Below are 26,440 nucleotides of genomic sequence, written 5' to 3' on the forward strand. Positions count from 1 at the left end.
TTTGTCATTGATGGCGTGAAAGAAAATTTCACACAATTTGGAAAGTCTAGCGTAGTAGGCCGTAAGAATTTTTTTTGTGTAAAATTTCAGGTGCTGAGGACAAAGATTCGATTTGGATAGAAAATTTCCGTGTGAATTATTACAGCGGCTGCAACGTCACTCTTCGATTCTTGATCTATTGGTGTTACGAGACGCGATGAAGCAACTAAATGCGGTCATCACAAAGTTCATATATATATAACAACTAAACACCTTCGCGTCACGCCATGTCGTGCGTTCCCAGCTGACGCCTGATTTGACATATCGGATGGTGTTTCTGTAGGCGCTTGAAACGTGAGAATTGCGCAATTACGCGGAAGGTATAAACGTATACTTTCTCATGCGTGGTTTAGTCCGATAAAACCGTCAGTCGGGAAGAATGGCGGAACTGGATGATTTGTTTCACATGGATCAATATGCAGCTCCGGAACGGCTCACGGAGTTGTGCTACAAAGCTATCTGTAAGAATCTGGACACTATCTCGGTAAAAGGAAGAGATGGTCATCGAGTATTGAAAAAAGGAATAACGTTTCCCAGCGAGATATGCGATAACCTTATCTTGCATTATGCAAAGTATGTGCAACAATGCGAAACAAATGAAGATGAGGATTGTTTTTTGTCAATTTTCAAAAACTTGGCAGCAACACGACTGAAACGAGTCAAGATCTCCAACTGGATGCTGACTGACGACTCGGTTCTGACACTCGCTAATCACAAACTGTATGAATTAGAGCTCAGCGAGTGTGATAATTTGACAGAAGCTTGTATCGAATATATTAATGCCAATTCAGAAAATTTGCATAGTCTAGCATTTCACGGAGCTGTATTGATCATACCGACAAGATTGAGTGCAAGTAAGTACCTGCCTTTAGCAAGTGATATTGATGTTTGAGATGATTACTGGCTAAACTGTTTTATATTTTATATTGCAGCTAGTACATCGTCTGTCGATTACTATGAACGTGGATATGTATTCAAGGCACCGAATTTAAGACGTCTGGCACTTGGACACATAGCAATATCCGCAACTGAATATTCCTTGCTTCTGGCGGGATTGCCCAATCTAACGCACTTAGACCTGTCCAATTGCTTTTACATTGAAAATTTTGAATTCTATCATTTGGTACCAAACTTAGTATCCTTAACTTTGTACAATGTCAGAGTCTGTCACGAAGCAAAAACTTTTGTTAAGAATGTCTGTCAGTTGAAAAATTTAAGGTACATTAAAATGTCAATTTATAAACAGTATAATTTAAAAAAAAACAAGCTGCAGTATGTTGCAGTTATAACGTTTAGAAAAATAGTATATATTTAAAGTGATCAAAACTATAAAATCCTAGATGTTATATATATATATATATATATATATGTGCGTGTATATACATATGTATATATACACACACACGTACACATTCACACAAAACTAATTGTGCACGAAATATGCTTTCACAGGCATTTGGATATTTCACAATCAAATCACAAATATGGACAGTTCGAGAATCCTAATAAGACTTTATCCGACTTAGTAACTGGTCTACCACAATTAGTTTCCTTAGATATTGGCGGTACAAATCTCGCAGGAAGAGGTGTTGCCGAACGTCTTGTCGATACGAAGATCGAAGATACTATGTCTTGCCTTTATCAGTTTTCTGACATACCGGGACTTGCGTCTAGAATACACAAACCGTTACAGTTTTTAGGTCTTTACGGTACCTCGTACGGTGCTTGCAGAAGACATGATATACCAGCGAAAGTGGTAAGTTGCACACACTTATATTAATTTATGATCTGTCAAATACTTATTTACTTACCGATATTTCACATGAAATAATTTAGATAGCCGGTGATGCAAACGAAGATCAGATATTGATCGCAGCTCACGTTTGTATGGACAATAAACAAGAAATGTTGCAAAAAGTACTGAGCGATTTATATCACGTATTTAGATATGAAAATTGTCAAAGAATGGATCAGGCGCTGTATACCGTTCTTGAAGCAATGGAAAAACATCCGGGTCAGAAGCATATACAGATATCGGGAAGGTATGCGTGTGTTCATGTATATTGTACATATGAGTGCGCTTTATTGTTTATAACCTGTTTGTTAATTGTGGCTAAGAAACGTTAAAATTTAAAAACTAAAAATTATAAAATAGCGTCATAAACATCTATATTTTTGTTCTATAATTGCGCCATTCTAATCTTATATCGATGTTGCAGCGCTACGTTGTTTTATATAGTAAAAATGAAGCAAAAAGGTGAGCTGGTAGCGCGAATGAAGAAAAGAATCATCAGCACTCTCCTCATTGGTATGAGCACACACAGAGACGAAGAGACTATGATGAGGAACGGCTGTTTGGCGCTGTGTCAATTTCGCATACCACAAGATGTGGTTTGTGATATTTTTAATCTTTCAAATTTTTGCATTGGTTTACGATAACACTTGAACTTGCCAACTAACAATAGACCCGGTTCAAAAAGTCCAAAAAGTCTTTTGTTTAGCTCGTTCTTTACCACTAACGGTCTTATCTCAAAAAATGAAATATCATACCATGGAATATCCACTCTCATCTGTACATTTACTCACTTATTTATAAAAATAATTTTAATATAAGAGAGATTTAGATGTTATAGCGTTTATTAATTATTATCTACTTTTATAGATGTCGAATTATGAAGCGCTTGTAAAAGTGCTTTTACATTCGGCCAAACACTCGGAACCAGAGAGTTTTGTTCAGAGAATTGGCATATATCTACTGAACTCTCTGGCCTGTCAAGTGGAAGGCACAGAAAAAATGTTACTCGGCAAACTCGGTTGTGTTAAAACAATGCTGGAACTAGTGGAATATAGGGTAGTGTCCAATATATTCGATGACGTATTGGAAGTCGCATGGTCGACAATGTGGAACATGACTGACGAAACGTCCATAAATTGTCAGAGATTCTTAGACGAAAAAGGAATGGCACTGTTTCTCATGTGCGTGCAAGTACGTATATATTTTGCACTTGTATATATTTGCACTTTTACTTTACATTGCAATAAAATTTTTATTGTATTATTTAGCAATATCCACATAAAGAAGAATTGTTAAGAAATATGATGGGTTTACTCGGCAATGTAGCTGAGGTAGAATATCTTCGACCCGAACTTATGCAGGAACGATACGTAACTGTTTTCGCCACGCTGTTACGCTCCAATAGCGAAGGAATTGAGGTTTCGTATCTCTTTCTTCCTCTTTTTCTCGTTTTTCTTCTGATTTTAGTAGAAAGATACTGAATTCAATAGCACGTACAATATTTCTTTACACACGTAGGTTCCATACAATGCCGCTGGTATCTTGGCGCACATGGCATCTGATGGCGTTGACGCTTGGACGATAGAAAAGCCTACGCGTAATGAAGTTCTGAAGTACATGATACAAGCGATTGAAAGTTGGGACTTAAGTGCGGAACGTAATATCAATTATCGCTCGTTCGGACCGTTGTTACGCCTCTTGGATATATATCACACTTCTCCGTGTCAACATTGGGCAGCTTGGGCTCTCGCTAATCTCACCAAAGTGTACCGTACGTATGCGATATCAATATTTACATTTATATCAAAAACGTACATGCGTATTTAGCATGTACTTTTATTTAGCGTTCAACGCTAGTAGCTCATCATTACGATATAATCTTCATTGCAGCGTCGAAATACTGTTCACTGGTGGTGAAGGAAGGGGGAATGGAGAAGCTCGAGGCATTGATAACGGATCCCAGACCGTACGAACGTATAAAGGAACTCGCGAGTCTAGTGATCGAACACTGCCACCATTACGAGGATCTTTGCGACGACATAAATGTTTCTCCTTCGGCTTTAGACGCCGAATATAATATGGATGGATAAGAAATCTCAACATTATTCCGTTACAGTAGTGACCGTTTGTGTGGAAAATCAGTTTTTAAGCTTGAAAACTTAGAAAATCGTGAAAATCGTGGGATAGATTTTATCCCATATGTACTTTAAAGGTGTTAAAACAAAAAAGTAAGTCTGCGTTCTCTCATGTATATTGAGATATATTCCATAATCATCGATGTACAAGCGAATCACTACTGTATATATACCTTAGATTTGTTCTTTTTCCATACCTGAGGACTGAACTCTGTGAAAAGTGCACGCTAAAGCGTTCTTTTTATTAAACGTTTTTGTCGTTACACTGTTCTTTTTCGAAGTACATCAGTCTTGTTTCACAGCAGGTCTATTTTGAATTCGCGGATCTTTAGTTATAATGCAAGAGTGCAGTCAGAATAGAACAATTAACACGGAAATACAAAACCATACAGAGAGCATCTAAGTAAATACATTTCACTTTACCATTAACCTTTTAAACTGAACTGACGTGGTAGTTTTATTTAAATAAATCGATTCTTTTTTCGTCATTTTTTGCTAAATACATTAAAATGCATCTGCTATAAGTCTCAACAATTACATTTGTAGAACTAATTTATGCATCCAAGTGATGGATCGACTAATAATCATTGTCTTTTGTGAAATGTTTCGAAAATAGTATAGTATATTATATATTGTGCACATCATATCGTATATTGAACAATTACTTGTGTTTTAATAAAACAAATTTTTTTATACTTAGCAATTCTGTTAATTAAATGTTGTAATGAATACAATCAAAAATTATAAGTTAAAAAATGAATGTTTCGAATTTACAAGATTATTCTTTAGCAATCAAAAAACAGTACGGATATTGCAAAGAAAGTCAATGAGTCTATAACAAGGACATTCTTCAAATTTTTGAAATATCTCTTCTATGTTCTTGTTGTTATTCACGTAAAAATAAACTTTTTTCTGTTTAGAATTAGTCCTGGAAAGTGGAAAAATAACAAATATCTCTTGTATAGCGTATGTGCGTGTCATTTCTTTAACCACGATATTCATATAATCCGATCATGTATTTAAGATTGGCTTGAGGTAATCTCATGATGCTGCAAGAGGTTTTTTATTGGATACAAACTATCAAACCAAATGAACTCAAAACGATTTTAAATATGAGATCCGACTCTGAATATCGACGTTAGACGCGATAAATTTATAATCGAATCGTATCATTCGACACAAGAGAAGTTAAAAAAAAAAAAAAAATCGACGTGATAAATCATATATTCTACGGCAACTGCTCCGAAAAAAAAAAAAATAAATAAAAACGAATGAATGCTCAATATTATAATTATGAGGATTGTGTGTGCGTAGACGTATACCTATACATAACGTGCGCGTGTTCTGTGTGTATGCATGTGTACACATGTGTGCATATATATGAAAAATGCAACTATTTCAAAAGGACTGTTTTGTTTTAATTATCAGCAAATATAGGTATGTAGGTATATGTATCTATACAGTATGTATAAATGCTGGTAATTAAACTTTGCTGGTCAATCGTAAGAGATCCTATGTATATACAGCTCGCTTATAATATCGTAGGAAATGAGGATATAAGTGATCGTAATTAAAACAGCGATTGCGCGCTTATTATTTTTTAACTGTGTCTATTAACACATTGCTAACCGCACGAGATATTGAACATTGCATATTTTTCACGAACCATGCGCGGATATCAATTTGAATGACGGAAAATATTACAGAATGTTATTAATAGTGTCGAGACGTCACACCACGTCTTTTGACTTCAGAATACCATCTTCTCGATTTGAGCTCTCAACACCACCTCTTTGAGTGTGGAGCATATCTAGACGTTTTTTTCTCAGTGTACGACTCAACCGTGAGATAAATCGAGTTTGAATTTTCTTTTTTTCTAAAACACAAAAATGTATAAAGGATTTTACAATATATGCATATACAGCATATACAGTTTGCGCATGTAACATGTATATGTATAATATTTATAAATTAAAATATATATGTGTATGTTTAAAGAAACGTCATAGTACATATATTCAAAGTGTGTTCTAGAGTTAATGAGATAAAAATAACTTTTATACCAAAATTACAAATCATAAGAGATGAGAGTGAATTCGCGTCTTGTATGTTTCTTGCGAGATATTTGGAGAAAATTAAGTTTACTAAGATTTTTGTTAAAAAAAAAAAAAAAAAAAAAATTATTAATTTTACGACGTGTGTTAACTACATTGTAAAAAGCACATTCTGGTGTTGGGTACTCTTGAGATCTTGTTCGGTTAACAATGTATTAACTTTCGTATAATCTGTAGATGTTTGTTTCAGCATCTCTTTCTTTTGCTTCTTTTCCTTTTTTACGAATAATAATAATAATAATAATATAAAAGGTAATTTTTTGCTCTCGTTAGTAGAATTTTATCGACACATGAGGACGAGGAAAATCTATCTTGCGTGTAAATACAGTTAATACAAAAATGTAGCGATATGATATTAGATTTAATGTTTTGTATGTTATCGTTATAGTATTAAAATCCTATTAAAAAAATAATAATAATTAACTCCAATTAAGTACCAATTATACACAACTGTGGACGTATACTTTTGTCGAGTTTCTAGATTTGTCCCTTCGACGCAAGATGAAAATGCGCGAAAAAGTAATTAACAACGCAAGATGTAAGCGCGTATACTTTATTGACGCATATTCGGTTTGTTCGATGTGTAATATAATGTTATCTGAAATTAATGAGCAAACGCGTATTTTATTTGTACCCTTTAATCTTTTGTTTTTTTTCTTCAAGAAATAATCACAGTAGTCACACAAATTCTGTTTGTTTTATTAATCAGTTTTACTTAGTAAATCTATGTATGCTTCTGCAATCAGATCGTCTTTCTCTATAGACAGCGCTCTCATGAGGTCATCCGCAATTTTTTGTCCAGCTTTTATGTCCTGATCTTCACGCAGAACTACCTAAAAAAATATATCATTCAAACATTAACAAACATAATTTGACAAAGCTGCACAACAGATAAACCTCACCTCTAACTCTAGAAAATATCCCAAACCATCAACTTCGTCAATGTGTATTCGAGTTTGGCCAACCATGTATAAATTTCGTGTCTTCTGGACAACACCCAACACACCATTTGATTGTGACAGAATATCTACAATAGATTCCACAACATCCGAGTTCAATGTTGCTTTAGTATAATCAGACAATGTCGGTCCTTGTACATTGGGTCGCTTGTAAAAAATTAATTCTGCCGAGCCATCCTATGTAAGAAAAAAAACCCATTTTTTTAAACGATAACACAACATAAATTTTTTATATTGCACGCGAAATATAATCCAAGTTTATTTAACGCTTACCTCAAATTTTCGTAACTTGAGTCTTCCCTCCTTTGCTTTGAAAAAAGTATCATGCTGCTTGATAATAGTCTTGGAGGTGTCGCTCACCGTTTCAGCTTTCGAAATAGTATCGTCAATGTTCCGAATTCTCGCTTTTATCTCAACATTACGCATCTTTAACTTCGCAGTTTCCTAAAATTCCATAAAAGTATATTTAATACAAATTTCTCTCTCTTTTTGAGCGAATAGATCGTTTCATTCGCATCAAATCTATTTGTTGAACTTGTTTGCTTGTTGTACTTTCTACTCTCGAACGCGCTCAAAAATCTGATGAGAAAATAAATAAAAAAAACACAATCGTAACATGGAAACTCACCGACATTCCAAGAGTTCGACTCCAAGTCCAAAATTTAACCAATCAGGCGTTAATAACGCAGAGCGCGTGATTGGTCAAATTTGCACTCGTCATGCAGCGAGTGCAAGTAACGTCACGTCATTAGTCGCGCGATAAAGCTTTATATGTAAATATAACGCCGATTGGCTGTTGCTTGGATATCTCTAGAAATTTCCTATCTGACAACTAATCAGCACGAGAAACGCATGCGACACCAATCCTTTTGTCTCGTGGACGCACCATGTCTATATATAGTGTAATGCGCGACGGCGGATGGCGGTGACGAATGGCCGTTGCGTTCAGCGGAAAGGGAAGTGAAGATCTTCGCGGGCGGTCAGCGACGACGTGCGTCGACAAAGGGCGAATGTCGAGATTTCTCAGCGTGCAGAGGAGATGCGCGTGTCAGGAGACCGCGGGACAATGAGTAATGCAGAGTCGGCTGGAACGCGGGTCATGAGTTCAGAATGAGGAAATCGTGCAACACGACGGCGGAGGCCCGGACAACGGACGGCCTCGAAATTGCAAAACGTCTGCACAGGTAAAGCCCGCCTAAGTCAGCAGCATCTTATGAAATTAATATCTCACTCTGAGTTCACTGTTCTTTCTTGCGTGCTATGAGATGCAATGACCCTCGATTTTTCGAAACACAAAGAATATCACACTTCCGAAAGACGAAAACCTAACCCACTACTCCTGATCGCCATGCTTGTTGTTTCTTATCATTTCTTATCATTTCTTATCTGCTCGAGTCCCGACTGAGAAGTCTTGTATGTTTTACAAAGACTATCAGGTAGAAACAACTGAGTTTTAATAATTAAGCTGTTTGCATTTGTGCCTTTTTGTAATTATTCGGTGTATTAATCGATGAGTGTAAAAAATCTATTAACTCTGTGTGTATCATTGACAATGACCTTCATGCTGTTTGAATGTGTTAGTTACATGATTATAAATAATACATATCTTACTTGTAAGGAGTATAACGGAAATTATCAAGAAATTGGATGAACAGAAAAATCATGCTCAAAAAGTAAGCGACATATTTGTTTCATCTGGATATATTCTACGTACAAGGCTCAAGGATTACTGTGAGAAATTAATATTGAAGGATCCTGTTGGAAATGTACATAAAACTGAGGAATTATTATGGAGAAAAGCCTTTTACGAGGCTGTACATGCTGCCAAAAGATTACGGAAGGTAAAACTTAGAATTTGTGTAAATTGGTTTTTAATATACATACAGAAACTAGACATCGGAGGATATAGATTTTATTAGCATAATATACATAAGAATAGAATTTATTTCATTTATCGTTATATGTATCGTAGGACAATACCTGGAATGATTCTGAAAAAGAATTATTGTTACTGCATTTGTCAGGGGGAGTGGGATATTATCATCATCTGATATTAAAGTTACAAGTAGAATATGATTTAGACCTCACTGGTGTCGTTGACTTCACATTTATTCACACTGAAAGTATTTCATCATGTGTAAGCATCTTCGGAAGAAAATCTTATGTAATATATTTGTTATACAATATTATTTATAGCAACATATAAAAAAGCAAAAAGCTAGTAAATAGCACTTAAATATAATTTGCAATTTGCAATAATTTATGTAGTAAAAGCAGAAATTTGTAACAGGCAAAAACTAAGATGAGCCAAACCAAAACATACACCGGAGAAGTGAAAAAGAGTGTTATGCGCTTGATTCATCGAAGTTTGGTATGCCTCGGAGACTTGAGCAGATACAAAATAGAATTAGATCCAAACTGGGATCCAATGATAGCATACAGATATTATAAAATGGCTATAGCTATTGATCCAAACATCGGTATGCCTTATAATCAGCTTGGCACTATGGCGGGCAGTAAGAATTACGGGCTCGATGGAGCTTATCATTACTTGAGGAGGTTAGTATTGACTGATAAGAAATCTAATATTTTTGATTGTGTAACAATTTTTAGTTTTTGTTTTATACTTTTAATGCGTCACTTTTGACGTGAGTATCAGTATTGTTTTATAATGCTAATTTTTCTAGTGTTTTGTGTTCCGAGCCATTTGAAGGAGCAGAAGGAAATTTAAACAGATGTATAATAACTCATTCTACTTGCACAGATGAAAATAATATTGTCCATCAGTGTGTATCGCGATTATTTTCTTTATTACGTTTATGGGATTACGAAACTCCACATTCTGACAGGGTGAATCAAGAGTGTCAGGTGTGTGTGTGCGCATGTATGATAAGTATAATTGCGCATGAACGTCGGTTTCCAAATTTATAATAATTTTTAATTTTCTTTTCAACAGGATCTCTTAACTTACACTGAGAAGTGTTTGACAATGGGAAAAATTGAATCGAGTAACGTGATTTCTCTCGACAATGTAGACAATATAGAGACATATCTTCAAAATTGCAAAAACAGACCAAATCTTTATCTAACGGATGACATGATGTTTAAAATCGTGACAATATGCTTAATGTCAATTTCTAGACTAAAGAGCAAAGTTTCTAAGGAAGTTCAGGGTGTTGTTGCTATAACTTTGGCGATACTGTCGCAGTTACTACAATGTACCGTGACAAAATTACAAGAAAATGTTATGAACATGGCAGTGTGCGAAATAGACACTTACTCGTCGAAGTTGAAAAATGCGGAGGGAAGTCGAGCGCCGTCTGAAAATAACGGGCAACAGAAGGAAGAAAAAGATTCTGCTATAAGTATAGACAATAATCTATCCAATCCGAAAGAGAATAACAAAACAAAACCGTCAGATAACGGAGTCGTGAGCGAATCAGATTCCAAAAAGAGTCGCGACAAATCCAAGAGTCTTCTCAGCAAACTCCGCAGACGAAAAAGAAGAACCAGTTCCGACTCGGACACGAGTGACGTGGATCACTCGACACTGGCGTCGTCCAGCGACGAGATAAACTCAGACGTATCCGAGACGGAGGAGGATGACGCGTTGAGCGAAGAAAACTACGCGTTATCGGAAGACGCTTTATCCGACGATAACACGGACGACGAAAAGTCGTTGAAGGAAGAAAAAGTTCAAAATGACGAAAGCGCGGCAAAGGAAGAGATAAATGGTCACGCTGATGATGTTGTTGACAAAAATAAGAGCAACAACAAGAGTAACAGCAAACATTTGGTCAATGGCGAACAGCACACAACCGATCAACAAACGGAATCGAAGATGGCAGATGACAAAGATTCCCTAACGAATTCTAGCAGTGTCGTGACTGTTATGACGGATTCGACTAGCACTTTTGAGGAACGCGATGCGAATTCCGTCTCTCACATAGCGCAGCTGAAAAAACAGAGTTTGCAACCGGACGATCTTTTGAATATGTTAATGGATATGGAGATTCTCGCGTCCATCAAAGTGTGTTGCGATTGGTTGCAAAGTAATCCCGACATTATTAGGATTTGCGCTAAGAGTTCACGAACACTGTTGAAGCGTGTTACGATCTTGTTGAATCTAATTGACATGGACGCCGGAGCTTTCGTACAAAAGATCGAGGATTCCACGATCACTTCGAGCGCTGAGAGATTGAAGGAGTGCGTGAAAATCGTGCCTCTACCGGAGGATATCGATCTCTGCGGATTGAATTTGCTGGAGGATGCTCACAAATCTCTAAACTGGCAGATATTGCGCAAGCACAAGATGACCAAGCGGGAGGAGATGCTGCTGCGAACGTTGAAGTTGATCGAATTCGGTCATCATCTTAGTTCTGTTGAGAATTCAGGCGTACAATACGATCAGACCGAGCGATTGTTTGTAGTGACGGACTTGAGTCCTTCGAACGCTCCGAAGATGAACGACAAGAACGGACCGGATCATTCGAAGAGGAAACTCATGAGACACATGGGAAAACTGTGGCTGAAAGCCGAGGTTCGAGCTCTCGAGTGTCAGGTACTGTCTCATATGCCATCACCGTATTTCCTCGTACCTGATCATGAGGCTTTGGTCAAGCATATGAAGGCACTTAAATGCTTAGTCAACACAAAAAAATTTATTGTAGTGATCCCCATTGTTGGTGAGTACAACAATTTAATAAATACATGTGTTTGTGTATTTATTATGTAAATTCTTTTTGATATAATTATTAAATACTGTGTTCAACGTAACAATAACGTTACAGTGTTTTCCGCCCTGGACGAGATAAAACGCGTAAGTAGCCAGGCGAGACACGCGACGCGCTGGCTGGAGCATCAGTTTAAACTTGGCTCGAGATTTGTACGACCGCAGAGATCGGGTGAACGATTGACGCTACCGCTGATAAAAGGTCCGAAAACAAAGGATAAGGAAGCGTTATTGTTTTTTCAAATAATGGAGTGCTGTCATTATTTCACTAAAAAATGCACCAGCGGTTCCACCGGTGGTGACGGGGAAGCACCGGTGACTCTCTTAACCGGTTGCGATATAGATGATAGGAGAAGTTTGACCTTCAGTCCCGATGGATTAGCGAAAAGTGCAGGTACTTAATTTTTTTTTTTTTTTTTTCAATCTCAATTATCGGAGTCGAGCAACACAGGCAACAAATTTTAACAAACTTGTTATAGTTTTTGTGATAGTTAATTTTTACACAGCAGTATATTTTTACATTTATTTCTCAGGTGTTAATCTTGAACACATAATATCATTTCAATTGAAATGGAAATCGTCGAGTAAGAGTCACGGTTGAACCGAACCGTATTACTGGTACGTGATCGTCTGCTGCTAATCTCATTCGGAGATATCATCAATTGTTCCGGTGTCGCATATCCGGAACGATTCTCTCAAGCCAAGTGAAGAGCGAGCACGACAAGAGGGTTGGAAACCCGTACATACGGAAAATCGACAGAGTTGTGCCGCGACGAAATCGATACTGGATAAAAATGTCCTTTTCAAGCACAGAAGGGGAAATCTAAGTAATACTAAATGACTTTTTGTTTTTTGGTTTTTTTTCTCTCTGTAACCATTCATATCGCTTTTTATGTTTTCACAAGGATTGTATTTTTAAGTAAACATTTTTAAATAATATCAGACGACGTGTGTTCTCACCAGCCCTATTATATATCCAGTTGAAGAATAACAAACTGTTCTGTTCAGAAGCGAGTCTTCTAGCGCTATCGAAGAATAGGAAGCGTTGATTTGAACGAATATTTTGCATTCACGTTCGTCGAGAAATAATTGAGAGAAACTGTCTAGCTCTTCGGATATAACGCTAATTATTTAGAATATATTAACTTTATAAACATTTGAGAAAAATAATCTGTATGTAATTCTCTTCCCCGTCCCACATAAGAAGTTTTGATCATCTGTCTCCGTAGCTATTTTCGCGTTTTCATGGCTCGTTAAATTATTGGAGAAAAGGAGAAAGTGTGCGTGTTTGTGTGAAGAAGATATACGCGTGTGATGTTTCACGTTCTAAAAACGGTAAGGTAAGAAAATAGCGAGCACGGCAAGCTATAATGTATACGAGTATGCTCATAAAGAATCAAGTCTGTGTAAGTTCGGAAAAAAGATTAGAATACTAGGTATTGGATAAAAAACAAAAAACAAAAAAAAAACAATTCTCATTTTATTTTTCCACAGTATGTAAAGAGAAAAGATTTGTAAAAATATTTCCGAATATAGACGCATTGCGCGGATTATTAACGCACCTCGGTTACGTGGGTGTGAATTTTACATACATGCAAACGTCGCGAATGCAAATACGCACGCGTGTGTTACGCAGCGAAGCCGAGTGCGCAGACGCGGTAGTGCTTTCGCGTTGCAGTAGTGGCAGCGTGACATAACCTAGCGGTGTTTGCGTTTACCCCCCCATCATCGGTTTATTACGTGGTTTTACGGAGGTGCGATCGTACGCGAGAAATCAGTGTCACAAGCGTGCACAAGCGGATCCGCGAGTTTCGCGATTATTCGTATCGTCGTCGGCGACGATCGCGTGATGGCCGAACGTGGTAAAACGGCAACCATCGTGCGTGGTTACTGTCTGGCCGCACGGTGCATCTAGTTCCTCGGGGGGGCCGGGATTCGTAAGTTAGAAAAAATTTAACGTAGTTTCCCCGTCGGTGCTCGGCGTGTTTGCGCACCGGACGTTCCGGACGAACAAACGAGCGAGCAAGCGAGCAAACGGACAAGGTTGGGCGGGGAGTGTCGTTGTCATCGGTGCTGTGGGTGTCGTCGCGACATATTTACACGGTGCGCAATTCCCGTGGTTGTGCGTGAGATTGAGTGAGAGAGGTGGCGAGAAGAGGGAGAGAGACGAAGACAGAGACAGAGTGCGAGCGTGGCGAGGATCGCGCGAGCGTCGAAAGTAACGAGTCATCTACCGATCCAAGATGGCAGAAGGCCAGCAGGAGGGTGGTCCGAAGAAGATCATCGTCACCGTGAAAACGCCGAAGGAGAAGCAGAGCGTGGAGATCGAAGAAAATGCTACGATAAAGGACGTAAGTGCAAAACATTGTCCTAGCCGGCGTTCCCGTTTGCGGCGTATCGCCACTCACTTGGCGCATCGCCAAACATCAGCTGTCAAACGAATTGGGTTAGTTTCGCGATGTCACTAATTTCTTTTTCTTTTCCCTCTCTCTCTCTCGCACGCCGACAACAGTTCAAGGAGGCGGTCGCGAAGAAGTTCAGCGCTCAGACCGATCAGCTGTGTCTGATTTTCGCTGGCAAGATAATGAAGGATCACGAGACCCTCGGAACTCACAACATCAAGGATGGTTTAGCAGTGCATTTGGTTATTAAAGCACCGCGTACAGACACCACGCAGAATCAGCAAGAATCTAATCAGAATCAGAGACCACAGGGTATTTAATTCAATTTTATTTTATTTTATATTTATATCTGTACGCATGTGTTTATGTGTTTATATATACATATTTATATGTATATATAATGGAGCATTTCTAATTAAATAAAATTTGTCTTATTGTTACAAAACTATTAGTTCTTTTTAATTTTACATATACATGTGAAACAATTTCTTAAAAATATACAATTATTTACTACAAGTTGTAAATTCATAAAGACAGTTATTTGATAATATAAAAAAGTATTAAAGAGATGTATTTTATATAATTATTGAATTTAATTTTAATATATGATAAAAATTAATTTATCATAATTATTTAATTATTATTATTGTTTTTTGTACTAACATATAGTTGTATATTAAAAACAGAAAAGTACAGAGAAAGTACAGTGTAAAAATATTTAGAATAATATCACAGACTTAAATTAACAAACATTTGTCAATTACAGCTAATATCAGTGCCAGTCCATTTGGATTGGGTAGTCTAGGTGGATTGGTAGGATTAGAATCGCTTGGATTGGGAACAGCCAATATGATAGATTTACAGCAAAGAATGCAACAAGAATTACTGTCAAATCCGGAAACCATGCGTCAAGTGCTAGACAATCCGTTTGTACAGAGTCTAATGAACAATCCAGAGAATTTACGTAATTTGGTGGTTGCAAACCCCCAAATGCAAGAACTAATGCAACGTAATCCAGAAATCAGTCATATGATGAACAATCCTGAACTTTTACGGTAAATAACAATATGCATATTGTGAAATTGTCATTAAAATTCAATTAAGGGATAATTTGAATACAAAGGCTGAGAAAAAGACTCTATTCTTGTTTTACTTTGTTATTTGACTTTTAAATTTTGTGTGTGTGTGTGTGTGTGTATTTATTATTCTCTTTTTGGTCAAACTATCACTAAAGTTTCTATATTTTATATCAGTTTTTCAAATTGAAAAAATCTTTATTATATCTATATTTATCTTATATAAATCGAATTTTATTGTGATAATCAATCTGATTTATACAATACTGTTCAGTCCTAAATATGAAAAATTGTTTTTCTCAGGCAAACAATAGAGTTGGCGCGTAATCCATCAATGCTTCAAGAATTGATGCGTTCGCACGATCGAGCACTGTCTAATCTAGAGAGCATACCTGGTGGCTACAGTGCACTGCGTCGCATGTACCGCGATATTCAGGAACCGATGCTGGCAGCGGCGACAAGCGGACGTAATCCGTTTGCCGCTCTGGTAGAGAACAGCAATTCCTCTAATCAGGACACCCAAAATCCACAACAGGGTCAGGAAAATCGGGACCCTTTGCCGAATCCGTGGAGTCAGAATCAGAGCGACAGCGGTACGGCGCAGCAGGGTCAGAGCAGAGGTTTGTTAGACTCTCCGGGTATGCAAAGCCTTACGGCACAGATGATGGAAAACCCGCAACTTATGCGAAACATGCTGAACGCCCCGTACACAAGATCCATGTTAGAGGCGATGGCTGCCGATCCAGCAATGGCCAGTCGAGTTATCGCGGCGAATCCGTTCCTACGTGGCAATCCGCAGATGCAGGAACAGATGCGCGCTATGATGCCCGCTTTTATTCAACAAATGCAGAATCCACAAATACAGAGCGTTGTCACTAATCCAGATGCTTTAGCAGCTATCATGCAGATTCAGCAGGGTATGGAACAGTTGCGTACCGTAGCTCCGGAACTCGTGGAAAAGTAAGTTTTTTTTGGTTTCTTATTGTATCACTAATTACAAGGCTTGTCGCATGGTCGGTGCTTAATATAAGTGCGCGCATTATTTTAGTATGGGTCTCACAGCACCCGCGGCTGCAACACCGAATACCACAGGCACGAATAGCAATGTGTCGGCTAACCCATCATCGGACACTAATCAGCAGGATGAGTTTTCTCAGTTTATGGCACGTATGGTGAGTATTAAACATGTTTATTCTCAGTTTCAAAATTTTATATATTCCTCACTTTACAATAGACTTATCAAATATTTTATTTTTACGTGTCAGGTTTCTGCAATGGCATTAAATCAAGGTGTAGATGTTGACGGCCAACCTGTACCTCCAGAAGAACGTTACAGAGCACAATTAGAGCAACTTACGGCTATGGGTTTTCTTAATAGAGATGCTAATTTACAAGGTTAGAAAATTTAATCAGCGTCGTACTGTCAGTTTCGATGTCAATTGTAACAATTAATTACTTCATTTTTTTTATTGTGAACAAAAAGTAAAATAACATTTCAACAATATCCTTGCTAATTTTTCAGCGCTCATCGCTACGTTCGGAGACATAAACGCCGCCGTTGAGAGACTACTCTCCAATGGACAAGTATCTATGAGCTAACCACCAATCTGCAATACTGTTATTCCAATATTATCATTAATTTTGTCCTTATTTACCTCTTACGTTAGATGTGAGAGATATTTGAGGTAACTGGCTGTCAAAAATTATGAACTTATATTCTCCTCTCCCCCTTTTCCCTTTCCCGTGTCTCAGTCTTAATGGAATACACGCTACTCGTTCTTTCAATTTGCGATTTTTCTTGTTTTGATTTGATTTAGATTTGTGTTTTAAGCGATAAATAGAAGTCGATGGTGATTACCAGGGATGTGCAAACGGGAAACGTGCAAAGCGCCTCAGAGTTCCCGACTTTGGGAGATTCTCCGATCAGTCATGATAATTATTTCTTGTTAAGTGTATGCGTGTTTCCAATGAAAATTATGATTTACGACAGTTGATCAAAGATAATATTTGACAAATAAAAAAGTGTAATTTTTGGCGGAAGTTTACATTCTTCCGAAATAAATATACACGAGAAAAAAAGCCTTTTTTCAAGATATACGCCTAAAAACTGATCTTGAAATAAAAAAGTTTTTATGTATATATAATTTTCTATTAATTGTCAAACTGATCTTGAAGTAAGAGTTTTTATGTACACGTAATTTCTTCGCTTTTTCTGACATCACGTGACACTATTATCTAAGACGGCTCTGTAGCGAGTAATCAGAAGTCTTAATAAAATACGTACTTTTCAATGTAGACATTGAAAAGAAACAATAGTGTGTTAATAAAGACTGTTCTCCTCTCCCCATTACCTTTGCACGACCCTGATAATTGCCATTGTTATTCGTTTCGTAATCAGTTGTTCACCTTTTTAAACTTTGTTGTTAATTCTCGTCTGTGTATATTCTTCGATGTGCTCTAAACTGTAAGCTCCGTTGATGTCCTTTTATGTAGATTTCTTTACGAAAGTTGTCAAACAGACTTGTGCGAGTAGATTGATAAAAAAAAAAAAAGTAATAATAATAATAAGATCATGTTTATAAAGTTCAAAGCGTTAAAATCCTTACGACGTTTCTTAGAAGCATGAACGGAACCTATGGAGAATATTAGATTGCCGCTATTTAACTCGCTTTCTCTCGGCTTCGTCGATCAATTGAGAGATTTGTATTCGTCGCAGAGCGTTCGGTCGATCATTCTTTTTTGTTTTCGGATGTAATTTGTAGCCTCGTAGCGCGTATACACGTTATTTGTACTTTCCAGATAGAAGAACAAATGGACGTTTAAATCAGCTGGGAATGAATGTAATGCTTTGCGCACGGATTTCTTAATTATTTTATACGTAAAAAAAAAATAAAATAAAGAAAATATGAAGTACATCCCGGAAGACGGAATCCGCGTTGCTCTCGAAAAGCACGATCCGTGATTCTGTAACACACACATGTACACACACGTTTCCATGTAAGGTTTTATATAGGATACCGAGTGTAACAGTGGCTTTCTTTTAACAAAAAAAAAAAAAAAAAAAAAATTTCTCTTACTGGTGTGCACCGTTGGTCTCTCCGTTGGTTTCATTTGATCGTAGCGTAAAAAAAACTACTTATAAGTAAGCGTTACATGTCTTGTAATACAAATCTAGAAATTTGTAGCGTGATAATCGAGACATACTGCGTATAGGTTGTTCATAGACATTGTGCGAGACAAGGATCGGACATAAGTGACACGTAAAAAAGAAAAAAAACTGGACTCAAAGCAGGCAACATCTCTTATGCTGGAAATAGACTATGCGTGTATTCGTGATTCGTGATTCGCGATTCGCGATTCGTAGCGATGCGCTACGTAGTAGTTACGCGAATACACGCAAAAAGTGTGTTTGTATAATCGCGAATCACGAATCACGAATACGCGCATAGTCTAGAGGTAGCATTAATCGTCAGTTAGCTCTAAAGACAAGGATGCAGAGAAACTAAGAGTGTGTGTTGTAAATTTATCTTTATCGGGGGGAGGGGGGAAGAAAAAAACAAAGAAGAAGCAGTTACACATATGATTTTAATATTTTTGATTGATGTACGATTATATACGAGATAAATATTCATGCGCATTATATTGTATCTTTTATGTGTATTCAGTATACTTCACTGGACGAGACATTCAGCTGTAAAAGCGATTATATATTACATTAAATAAAGTTGGTTGATTCATACTCTGCTGACAGGTACAACCGCCGAATGTTCCGACAAATGATCAATCAGTTGACAGACATTTTTAATTTAATACGTTTATCAAAATTCATGTACGATGATCCATTCGAATTCATGATTCTTTCATTCTGTTTCATCCGATCTCTTGTGTTTTACGCGCGGAGCCGAGCCTCTCCGGTACGTTTCTTTCGATCAACCCCCGCCTCTTCGAGTCTGGCGCTTGGGACCGCTGACGACGAACAGAGAGTCAATCCGCGTCGGTCGCTCGGCCGGTTCAGTCTGTGCGTAATCGTGCAGCGTGACGGGACGTGCCTGCTCCGCGAGGCTAGTGTGTGCGTGCAGCTGCCGAGCGAGTGTGTCCGTTGACGTTTCGTCGTGAGAAACCCGTTGGTGGCGAGTGTGTATGCGCGCGCGCGCGGGTTATGCGGGCAGCCCCGTTGGCTGGCTGGCTGGCTAGTTAGTTCGGCTGGTTGGTTGATCGCTTCAGCAGGCATCCCTCACGTGCGTGCGTGCGTGCGTACGTACGTGCGCGCGCGCATTCCCGGTGCACGAGTTCTGCTGCATGTGTGTGTGTGTGTGTGTGCGTCGTACGTGTGTGGGTTTGAAAATTTGAAAAGCGACATCGTCGGCGCGACGTTTGCGGCCGCGCGCGCGTGCAGGTGTTGCGAGGAGGAAAGAAAAAAGAGAGAAGAGAAAGAAGAGTGCCACCGATCTCCAAGTTTTTTAAGCTGAATAGTTTGTCTCTTTTTTTCCGAACAAGAGAAAAAGAATTCCCACGTGAGACGGAAGGAACGTGATTTTCGCCGTTGATTGTCGTGGTCCTCTTCCTTGTCGTCGTCGTCGTCGTCGTCGTCGTCCTCCTCGTCGTCGTCGTCGTCGTCCTCCTCGTCGTCGTCGTCGTCGGCGGTGGTACAGCACAGCGGAATGTGGCACGAGGTGAGTTAGCTGCCCGCCCGGTTTTGCTTACCCGACCAGGGACGGACTTCGAGACCAGGCCCTTTCGCTGACTCTTCTCTTTCTCTCTGCTCCCCTGTCCGTTGGAAATCACCGTCTCTTTCTCGTTTTCGATTCCTTTCGCCAAATCGCCGCGGATAGTCGCGCGCGGCTTCGGATAGGCGCGCGGGAATCTCTTTCTCTCTTATTACCTGAGAGTAACGTACTCTTAGTGCGGGCTCTGTCCGATGCACAGAATTCTAGTAACATACCGGCCTTGGATTTTGTACGAAGAATTTCATTTTCGCGCGGCAAAACAGAAAAGATTATGTACCAGTGTCTGCAGCGAAAGATATCGTAACCACCTTCTGTATCGCGCGCTAAAATTCTCTCGTTTACGTACCATCGAAGAACGATACGAAATAGCGTTTCTTCGAGTGTATTTGCTCCATTCAAATCGGTGGAATTGTTCAAAACAATGATACATGCACACTTGCTCGGCGGTAGTAGTAATTCAAAGTAGCATTTGGAGTCTAATTACATTTGTGATATTTTATCTATTATTCTAAATTTTAGTTTTTGGTTCAATTCTATTTTTATTACGTTCACTCAATGATTTACATATTACCGCTAAATAATTTTTTTCTATGCTTATTTTTGTGCTTAAAAGAGGATATTCTCGAAGCGCTTAATAAATAACGCTTCTCTCCTCCTCTCTCTCTCTCTCTGTCGTGTGCGGAGTGTTTCGAGCTCCGTTCGTCTCTTACCGAACCGGTATAATTTCGGTTGAGACCAGATTTCTGTGCTGCATATGCACGGGAATATATACGAGCTCTATTCACAAGTGCGCGGGCTTTAGCTACGCGCTTTATTGATACGGCTTGATCGTATTTATTAATAAAATATAAGTTACATTACACAAATCATGCGAAGATGATAAAAATGTTCCGTTAACTCTCGTGAACGCGCGACACGCGGCGTGTGTCAGCCGCGCGGTGAATAGTAAAACTTGGGCCCTTTTTTTACCGTCGTCGATTGATTTTTGCGTCAGAAATGTTTGACTCTCGAGAAAATAAGATTAGCAGATTCTTTATTTTCGGAGAAAACGAATTTAGCGACGCAAAGAAGATCGTCAATACTCGCGATTTTGCACGTAGTATTTTTGCGAGTCTTATTTCGCGCTGGAGTTTGAGCTGCTTTGAATTTTTAGCTCGTGTTGATGTGATATATTTAACGTCTTGAATATAATCTAAACCCGAAAGTCAGCTGAAAATTTAACTCTCGATCAGATTCGATCGTGAGAGAGCTGTGACATCGTGAACCAGAGAGCGATGACGAACCCAGATAGTGTTCTTGATCGTATAAATAAATTACAAAAAAGAAAAAAAACAACGCGCAACATAACGAGGTCACGGACGAGATTAGTTCGCGCCTTACGTCACTGCCATAAGAGTTCGGCGCCGTTTCGTATTCACACCAAAACACATCACGACCTATTTTTTTTATCGTCGAGCGAGCGTACGACGCCGTGTGCTCCCACACGTCTTCGTTTGTTATCGCCGTTAGATAACCCATAGCAATCTGTTCTGTCCTGAGAAAACAAACTCGTATCTTGTTGCGCGTGCCGCGAAATATCCACGAAATTAATCGCCAAATGAGAGAAAGAAAGAGAGAGAGAGAGAGAGAGTACGATTTCATCCCGACATTCCGCGAATTCCACACGTCGATGGATTCTTATTAAACACGTATCGACATCTTCCAAATCGGATGCGGCCACGAAAGTGACTTGGCACTGTCAAGTTGCAGATTGAGCCCTGATGACGAAGGTACAACCACAAAAGTTGCGTCTCTCCCGTGGACGGCAAAGAAGGCGCTCCTTAGTTCTGGCTCAAGGTCGGATTATTAAGAGGCCTGAAACACGCCCGAACAAGAAAGAGAGAAAGAGAAAAGGAGAGACAAGTTTACGACTGTCTTTTGTTTTTTCGAAAAAAAAGAGACAACACTATCTGTACGTGAGGGAATGTCAAAGTCGACAAATAGTCGGAAAAACGATGAAAAGCGAGCTTCGTGCGAGAATGCGAATTCAAGCTCGTCTTCATCTTCGCCGACAATGGTAGGCGCACGTTTAATCGCGATAATAGCCGGAACACAGTCTGCAGTTTCGCAGCAGGTGCATTCTGCGCAATAAGAATGCATGTTTGTGAAAAAATTCGAAGCTTCTCATTCTCTACCCTTTGATGTAAATATTCATTTTTTTGGGGGAGACAAATGGAATATAAGTTGCTATGATAGAGTGTCTGAGATAATAAAATAGAAAAATTCAGAAAAATGTTCAACATATGAGAAAAAAGCTACTATATATGTTTTTTTTAAGCCTCAATTATATTCGCGCAATATTCACGAGTTGAGTTTCTCGCGCGCATCGCGTCTTGATGCACTCGCAAGAAACTGCTCTGGGGAAGGGATGTAACACGATATTTCACCCTAAGCTTGTCAGTCACTTTCGTGACGATATCCTGCGACAAGGAGATACACTCGTATCTTGTTCTATCGCGATCCGATTTACGGGCACTCAGCCTTTATTTTTATTTATTTTTTTTTAGTTCCTCAGCTCGGAAATACGAGATGCGCGCGTTTCGGCTTTAATACCTGTTGCCCCTTCTCCTCCTCGGAGAGGAGAACATCACACCACCCTCGAGATTTTGCCCCGTAAAGTGGCAGCGTGTGGCATCGTATTCAAGCGTTGACCGCAAAGACTCGTTTCCTCGTCTTCGTTGATATATCGGCGCGGGGCACCGCTGCGCGCGCGATAATTCTATATATCTTCTTTCTTCTTCCGATAAATCACGTATTAACACACTTTGCATGCACGCAAAGGAGCCGCGTGTAATGCAGGTAATTACCACCGACGTTTTGCGTTCGAGGACGTTTTTGCGGCAAACATTCTGAGACTCGAAAATAAAACGTGGTTGAATATAATGGGCGATGTATTGCTCTTTGACGCGTACAAATTATTAATGACAAATTTCTCTATTAAAAATATTTGTACTGTTATATTTTTATTGTTATTTATATAAAACTAGTTTTCTGTAATTATATATAATAATTTTTCTTAATGAGTTTCTAAGATTTAGATAAGACTTTCATGCTTTTTAAAATTGTATTTCATTAATTACTATTATTTGATATCCTGTTAATTTTTGTAACAAATCGCTGAGATATTTGTACGTCACACTTTAAACTGTGGTGCGAGGCCAAAAGCGCGACTTTAAGCCATGGAATTATTCTTCTCAGCGTGTGCGGTCGTACGGTATGTCGTTTTGCAATTTTCTCTCCTTTCCCACAATTCTTCCTTGCGCGTTCTCTCTTACCTTTGCCCGATCCCGACCGGCGCTCTCCTCCCGACCGACTATACTTTCTCATCTCCCGAACCGACCGCATTGTTCGCGGTCGAATCTGCAATCTTCTCTACAAGGTAGGACAGACACACAACCGGTGCGTCGGTTTTGTGACACTGATTAAATTATCTGTTCTTACTTACAATCACAGAAATTCAGTTAGAATGCAACAGAGAATTACTTGAAAGATATGAGAATTATGAGAAAAAGCACTAATAAAAAATATAAAACGTGAGAGAGAATGTAATAAAAAAATGTGATAGAACAAAATCTACAAAAAAAGAAGAAAAAAATATTGTTTTCTCTGCTTATTTTATACTCGCGGAAAGAAAATTTGCTCGCCAATACAATGTCCGTCAGTCTTCTGTGAGGTAGTCGAATAAACAAAGAAAATAAAAAATGAAAAAAAAAAAGATGTATAGGCGTAATGTGTACGAATTCTGGCTGAACAAAGTAACTCTCTCTGATATCCTCCAGATGTATTGTCGGTTTCTAGCTACTTTGTGCAGCCAAATTCCCCAACGAGTTTCCGTCACATTCCGGAGAAATCATTCACGATCCCGCCGTGTAGTCTGTTAGACATCAGGCTTGCCTGCCTCTTCACCTGTTTGCTCGAGAGAGCGGCATCGCAGGTAGTAGCGATCTGCTGCTACACGCGGCCTGCTTCTCTCTACGCGTGATTCCGCGAAACAGCGGATCGTGCAAAACGTCATCTCGTGGTCTTGGTGTGGAGGTGGAAGAGAAAGAAAAAAAAAAAAAAAGAGAAAAAAGAAAAATAAGGAAGAAAAACAGAAAGAGAGAAGATCCGTGAAGATCTCGTCATCGCGGAGTGACTCTCTGTAAATGATTGAGAGCGGCCGTCGAGCATTTCTCGTGTACCATAAAGCAAGCAAGAGCAATCGCAGCCATCATCGAGCGGGACGAAGAGAGAAAGAGAGAGATAGATAGTGGAGAGTAGTCGCATAGATAGGAAAGACAGAGAAAGTCAAGCAGGTAGAAAGACGAAGCGGGATCGGGAAGCGAAGGAGAGAAGGTGGGAAGTGAGGAGGAAAAAAGTGGGAAGGGAACGCGGAGCCCTAGCTCCGTCCATTCAGCAGGCACCTGCCACGTTAAATTCAGTGGGCTTTTGGACGGGCACGGTGCGTAGAACCTTCTCTTGGATCGATCCAGGACGAGGCAGGAAACATGGGGCCCGAAAAAGTACGCGGAGCGCAGAAGGCAAAGGGCCGAGGGGAGGGGGCAATGAAGGACCCGACGCGTCGAGAGGGAGATCGGATCTACGGCCCCGCGGCCGGAGAAGAAAGGAAGGGGCACAGAAGAACCTCCCTTTCCTCTCTCTCTCTCTCTCTCTCTCTCTCATCGGTGTGTAGATACATCTCTCTTACATCACCGCACTCTCATCGCGTCGGTCCCCTAACCGTAGCAGCGGTCCCAACGGAAGAAAAAAGGAGAGATATCACGCCGATAGCGTAACCTTTTTTTCTCTTTTTTTTCTCACTGATTTGTCTCTCTCTCTCTCTCTCTCTCTTTCTCTCTCTCTCGCGCTCGCCTGCGTTCTCTTGCTTCTTTCTAGCGAACGTTTTCCTTCTCTTCTTCGCATGGTTCATGAGACTTCTCGTCTCCCTTTGCCTTCGCTTCTGCGCCCTTTTCTTTCCTTTCTCTCTCTCTCTCTCTCTCTCTCTCTCCCCTTTCTTTTTTTTATTACACTCACACGAGTTCTTCCTCTCTCTCTTGCATCCCTCTACTCTTTAGATTGCACAGGCATGCAAGCCAACTGTACCTTGCAACTGTTATCTAGGCAACGACCTTGCCTTCTGTGTCCTCCTCTCTTTCTTTCTTATTCTCTCTTCTCTTTCCTCTGCCGTTCCCTCTCTTCTCTGTGCCTCAGCATGTTGGGATCTGACTCCGCGCGACCCGATGTACGTACACTGGCACGAGGCGCAAGTTCATCGGTCCGCGGTCGGAAAATCATTGACCTTGCCGCAGATCTAGCCTAGCAGATGCCAGATGATCTCCCCTACGGTGCCCATTTATCGCGTCCGTTACGTAGAAACGGAAACAGCCATGTGCGCGAGAGACCGAGCTGTCCGGATGGCTTGCTTGGTTCACTCGATCGCGGAGCTGCTCCACGACGATGCCGAGCAAGTCGTACGCTACAGCAGGTAATACAATGCCATCAATTTTGCGACGCAAACATATGATCCTCGAATATTCCGCTTCCGTTTGTATATCAAATCGAAAACTTTAAAAGGGACAAAAATGTGTGTGTGTTACGTATAAAATGTAAAATTTGTGGAGAAAAAATGTTTTTGAAAATTTCTATGTGTGTGTGCTGGCAGATGATTTTTCACACCTTTCACGCATTTTGATAATAAAGTTTTATCATAAATACTTTTGCGTTTTCTTTTTGCTTTCGAAGATGTTTAGTTTTATCTTTTTCAGTTTTATACTTAGCTGCTTTGTGACGAAGGATCTTTTCACAATAACAGGTTCGGCGTTCTGTCCTTAAAGAGATAGCATAAATACATTTGGGGAACGATGGGGACATTACAACCGTATTTATGAGTGCCTCCTTCGCACGTCGCTGAGTTAAGGCTCTCTGTTCGTACAAGGTTCGTACACGGTCATTAGAAGTTCTCGAAAAAAAATTTTGTAAAGGCCGCATTCCACCGGTTCTCCGATCAAAAGATATTAGATATGGCGCGTCGCGCATGGATCGCATTTGCGATTATATATCGACGCACATATCTTCCTAGGGATCGTTACACGCTACAAGATCATTAACGCAAGTTTGAGCGAGTAGCTCGCTCATTCGCACGATGTGCTTGACATCACACTTGATTATACAAGAAAATGATTTATTTTCTTGCGTATCGTTTTAGATTCTGACAAGCTGTGAATTATATAGTAGTTCGCGATCGACATATGTAATGAGAAATACAATCCGCGCGAACAAACGAATTGAAACACATACACACGATGTGACAGCGCGAGTGTATCGTTACAATAAGTGAGTATATGTTCACCATTCGGGGGGGAGGGGGGAGAGAAAAGATCTATTTATCTTGTAAATATCGATTGCCGGACGCGATATCGGCCGAGAGAGCTGGTCGTCGGCTA

General features: G+C 39.4%; 4 protein-coding genes across 6 annotated transcripts; 3 read left to right on the forward strand and 1 right to left on the reverse strand.

Moving 5' to 3' along the window:
- The first annotated feature begins 8 nt into the window (after positions 1 to 8).
- Positions 9 to 6,630, forward strand: LOC109859703 (protein zer-1 homolog). Its single transcript, XM_020438215.1, has 9 exons — positions 9 to 893; positions 972 to 1,257; positions 1,492 to 1,795; positions 1,876 to 2,081; positions 2,259 to 2,430; positions 2,702 to 3,025; positions 3,103 to 3,252; positions 3,353 to 3,605; positions 3,725 to 6,630. Exons 1-9 carry the CDS (start codon positions 419 to 421, stop codon positions 3,922 to 3,924), a joined length of 2,370 nt encoding a protein of 789 aa, XP_020293804.1. The 5' UTR covers positions 9 to 418; the 3' UTR covers positions 3,925 to 6,630.
- LOC109859704 lies at positions 4,179 to 7,639 on the reverse strand. Its single transcript, XM_020438216.1, has 3 exons — positions 7,316 to 7,639; positions 6,986 to 7,219; positions 4,179 to 6,916 (listed from the first exon to the last, which is right to left on the reverse strand). The coding sequence occupies exons 1-3, from the start codon at positions 7,466 to 7,468 to the stop codon at positions 6,785 to 6,787; spliced, it is 519 nt and encodes a 172-aa protein (XP_020293805.1). The 5' UTR covers positions 7,469 to 7,639; the 3' UTR covers positions 4,179 to 6,784.
- A 308-nt stretch (positions 7,640 to 7,947) lies between these two features.
- Positions 7,948 to 12,725, forward strand: LOC109859710 (protein SMG5). Of its 3 annotated transcripts, none has more exons than XM_020438225.1 (8): positions 7,948 to 8,226; positions 8,661 to 8,883; positions 9,015 to 9,206; positions 9,333 to 9,601; positions 9,730 to 9,910; positions 9,999 to 11,727; positions 11,833 to 12,168; positions 12,308 to 12,725. In XM_020438225.1, the coding sequence occupies exons 1-8, from the start codon at positions 8,153 to 8,155 to the stop codon at positions 12,373 to 12,375; spliced, it is 3,072 nt and encodes a 1,023-aa protein (XP_020293814.1). In that variant the 5' UTR covers positions 7,948 to 8,152; the 3' UTR covers positions 12,376 to 12,725. The 3 variants fall into 3 exon arrangements, with proteins under 3 accessions (XP_020293814.1, XP_020293815.1, XP_020293816.1); XM_020438226.1 differs by having other exon boundaries at positions 9,015 to 9,179; XM_020438227.1 differs by lacking the exon at positions 9,015 to 9,206.
- Positions 12,726 to 13,460: 735 nt separating this feature from the next.
- On the forward strand, positions 13,461 to 18,989 carry LOC109859705 (ubiquilin-1). The gene is made up of 7 exons (XM_020438217.1): positions 13,461 to 14,125; positions 14,287 to 14,488; positions 14,943 to 15,231; positions 15,556 to 16,212; positions 16,301 to 16,424; positions 16,518 to 16,647; positions 16,775 to 18,989. The coding sequence occupies exons 1-7, from the start codon at positions 14,018 to 14,020 to the stop codon at positions 16,849 to 16,851; spliced, it is 1,587 nt and encodes a 528-aa protein (XP_020293806.1). The 5' UTR covers positions 13,461 to 14,017; the 3' UTR covers positions 16,852 to 18,989.
- Positions 18,990 to 26,440: the final 7,451 nt, after the last annotated feature.

This window comes from Pseudomyrmex gracilis, unplaced genomic scaffold (assembly GCF_002006095.1).
Source record: "Pseudomyrmex gracilis isolate BER0280 unplaced genomic scaffold, ASM200609v1 scaffold_279, whole genome shotgun sequence".
In the NCBI taxonomy this organism is placed as follows: domain Eukaryota; kingdom Metazoa; phylum Arthropoda; class Insecta; order Hymenoptera; family Formicidae; genus Pseudomyrmex; species Pseudomyrmex gracilis.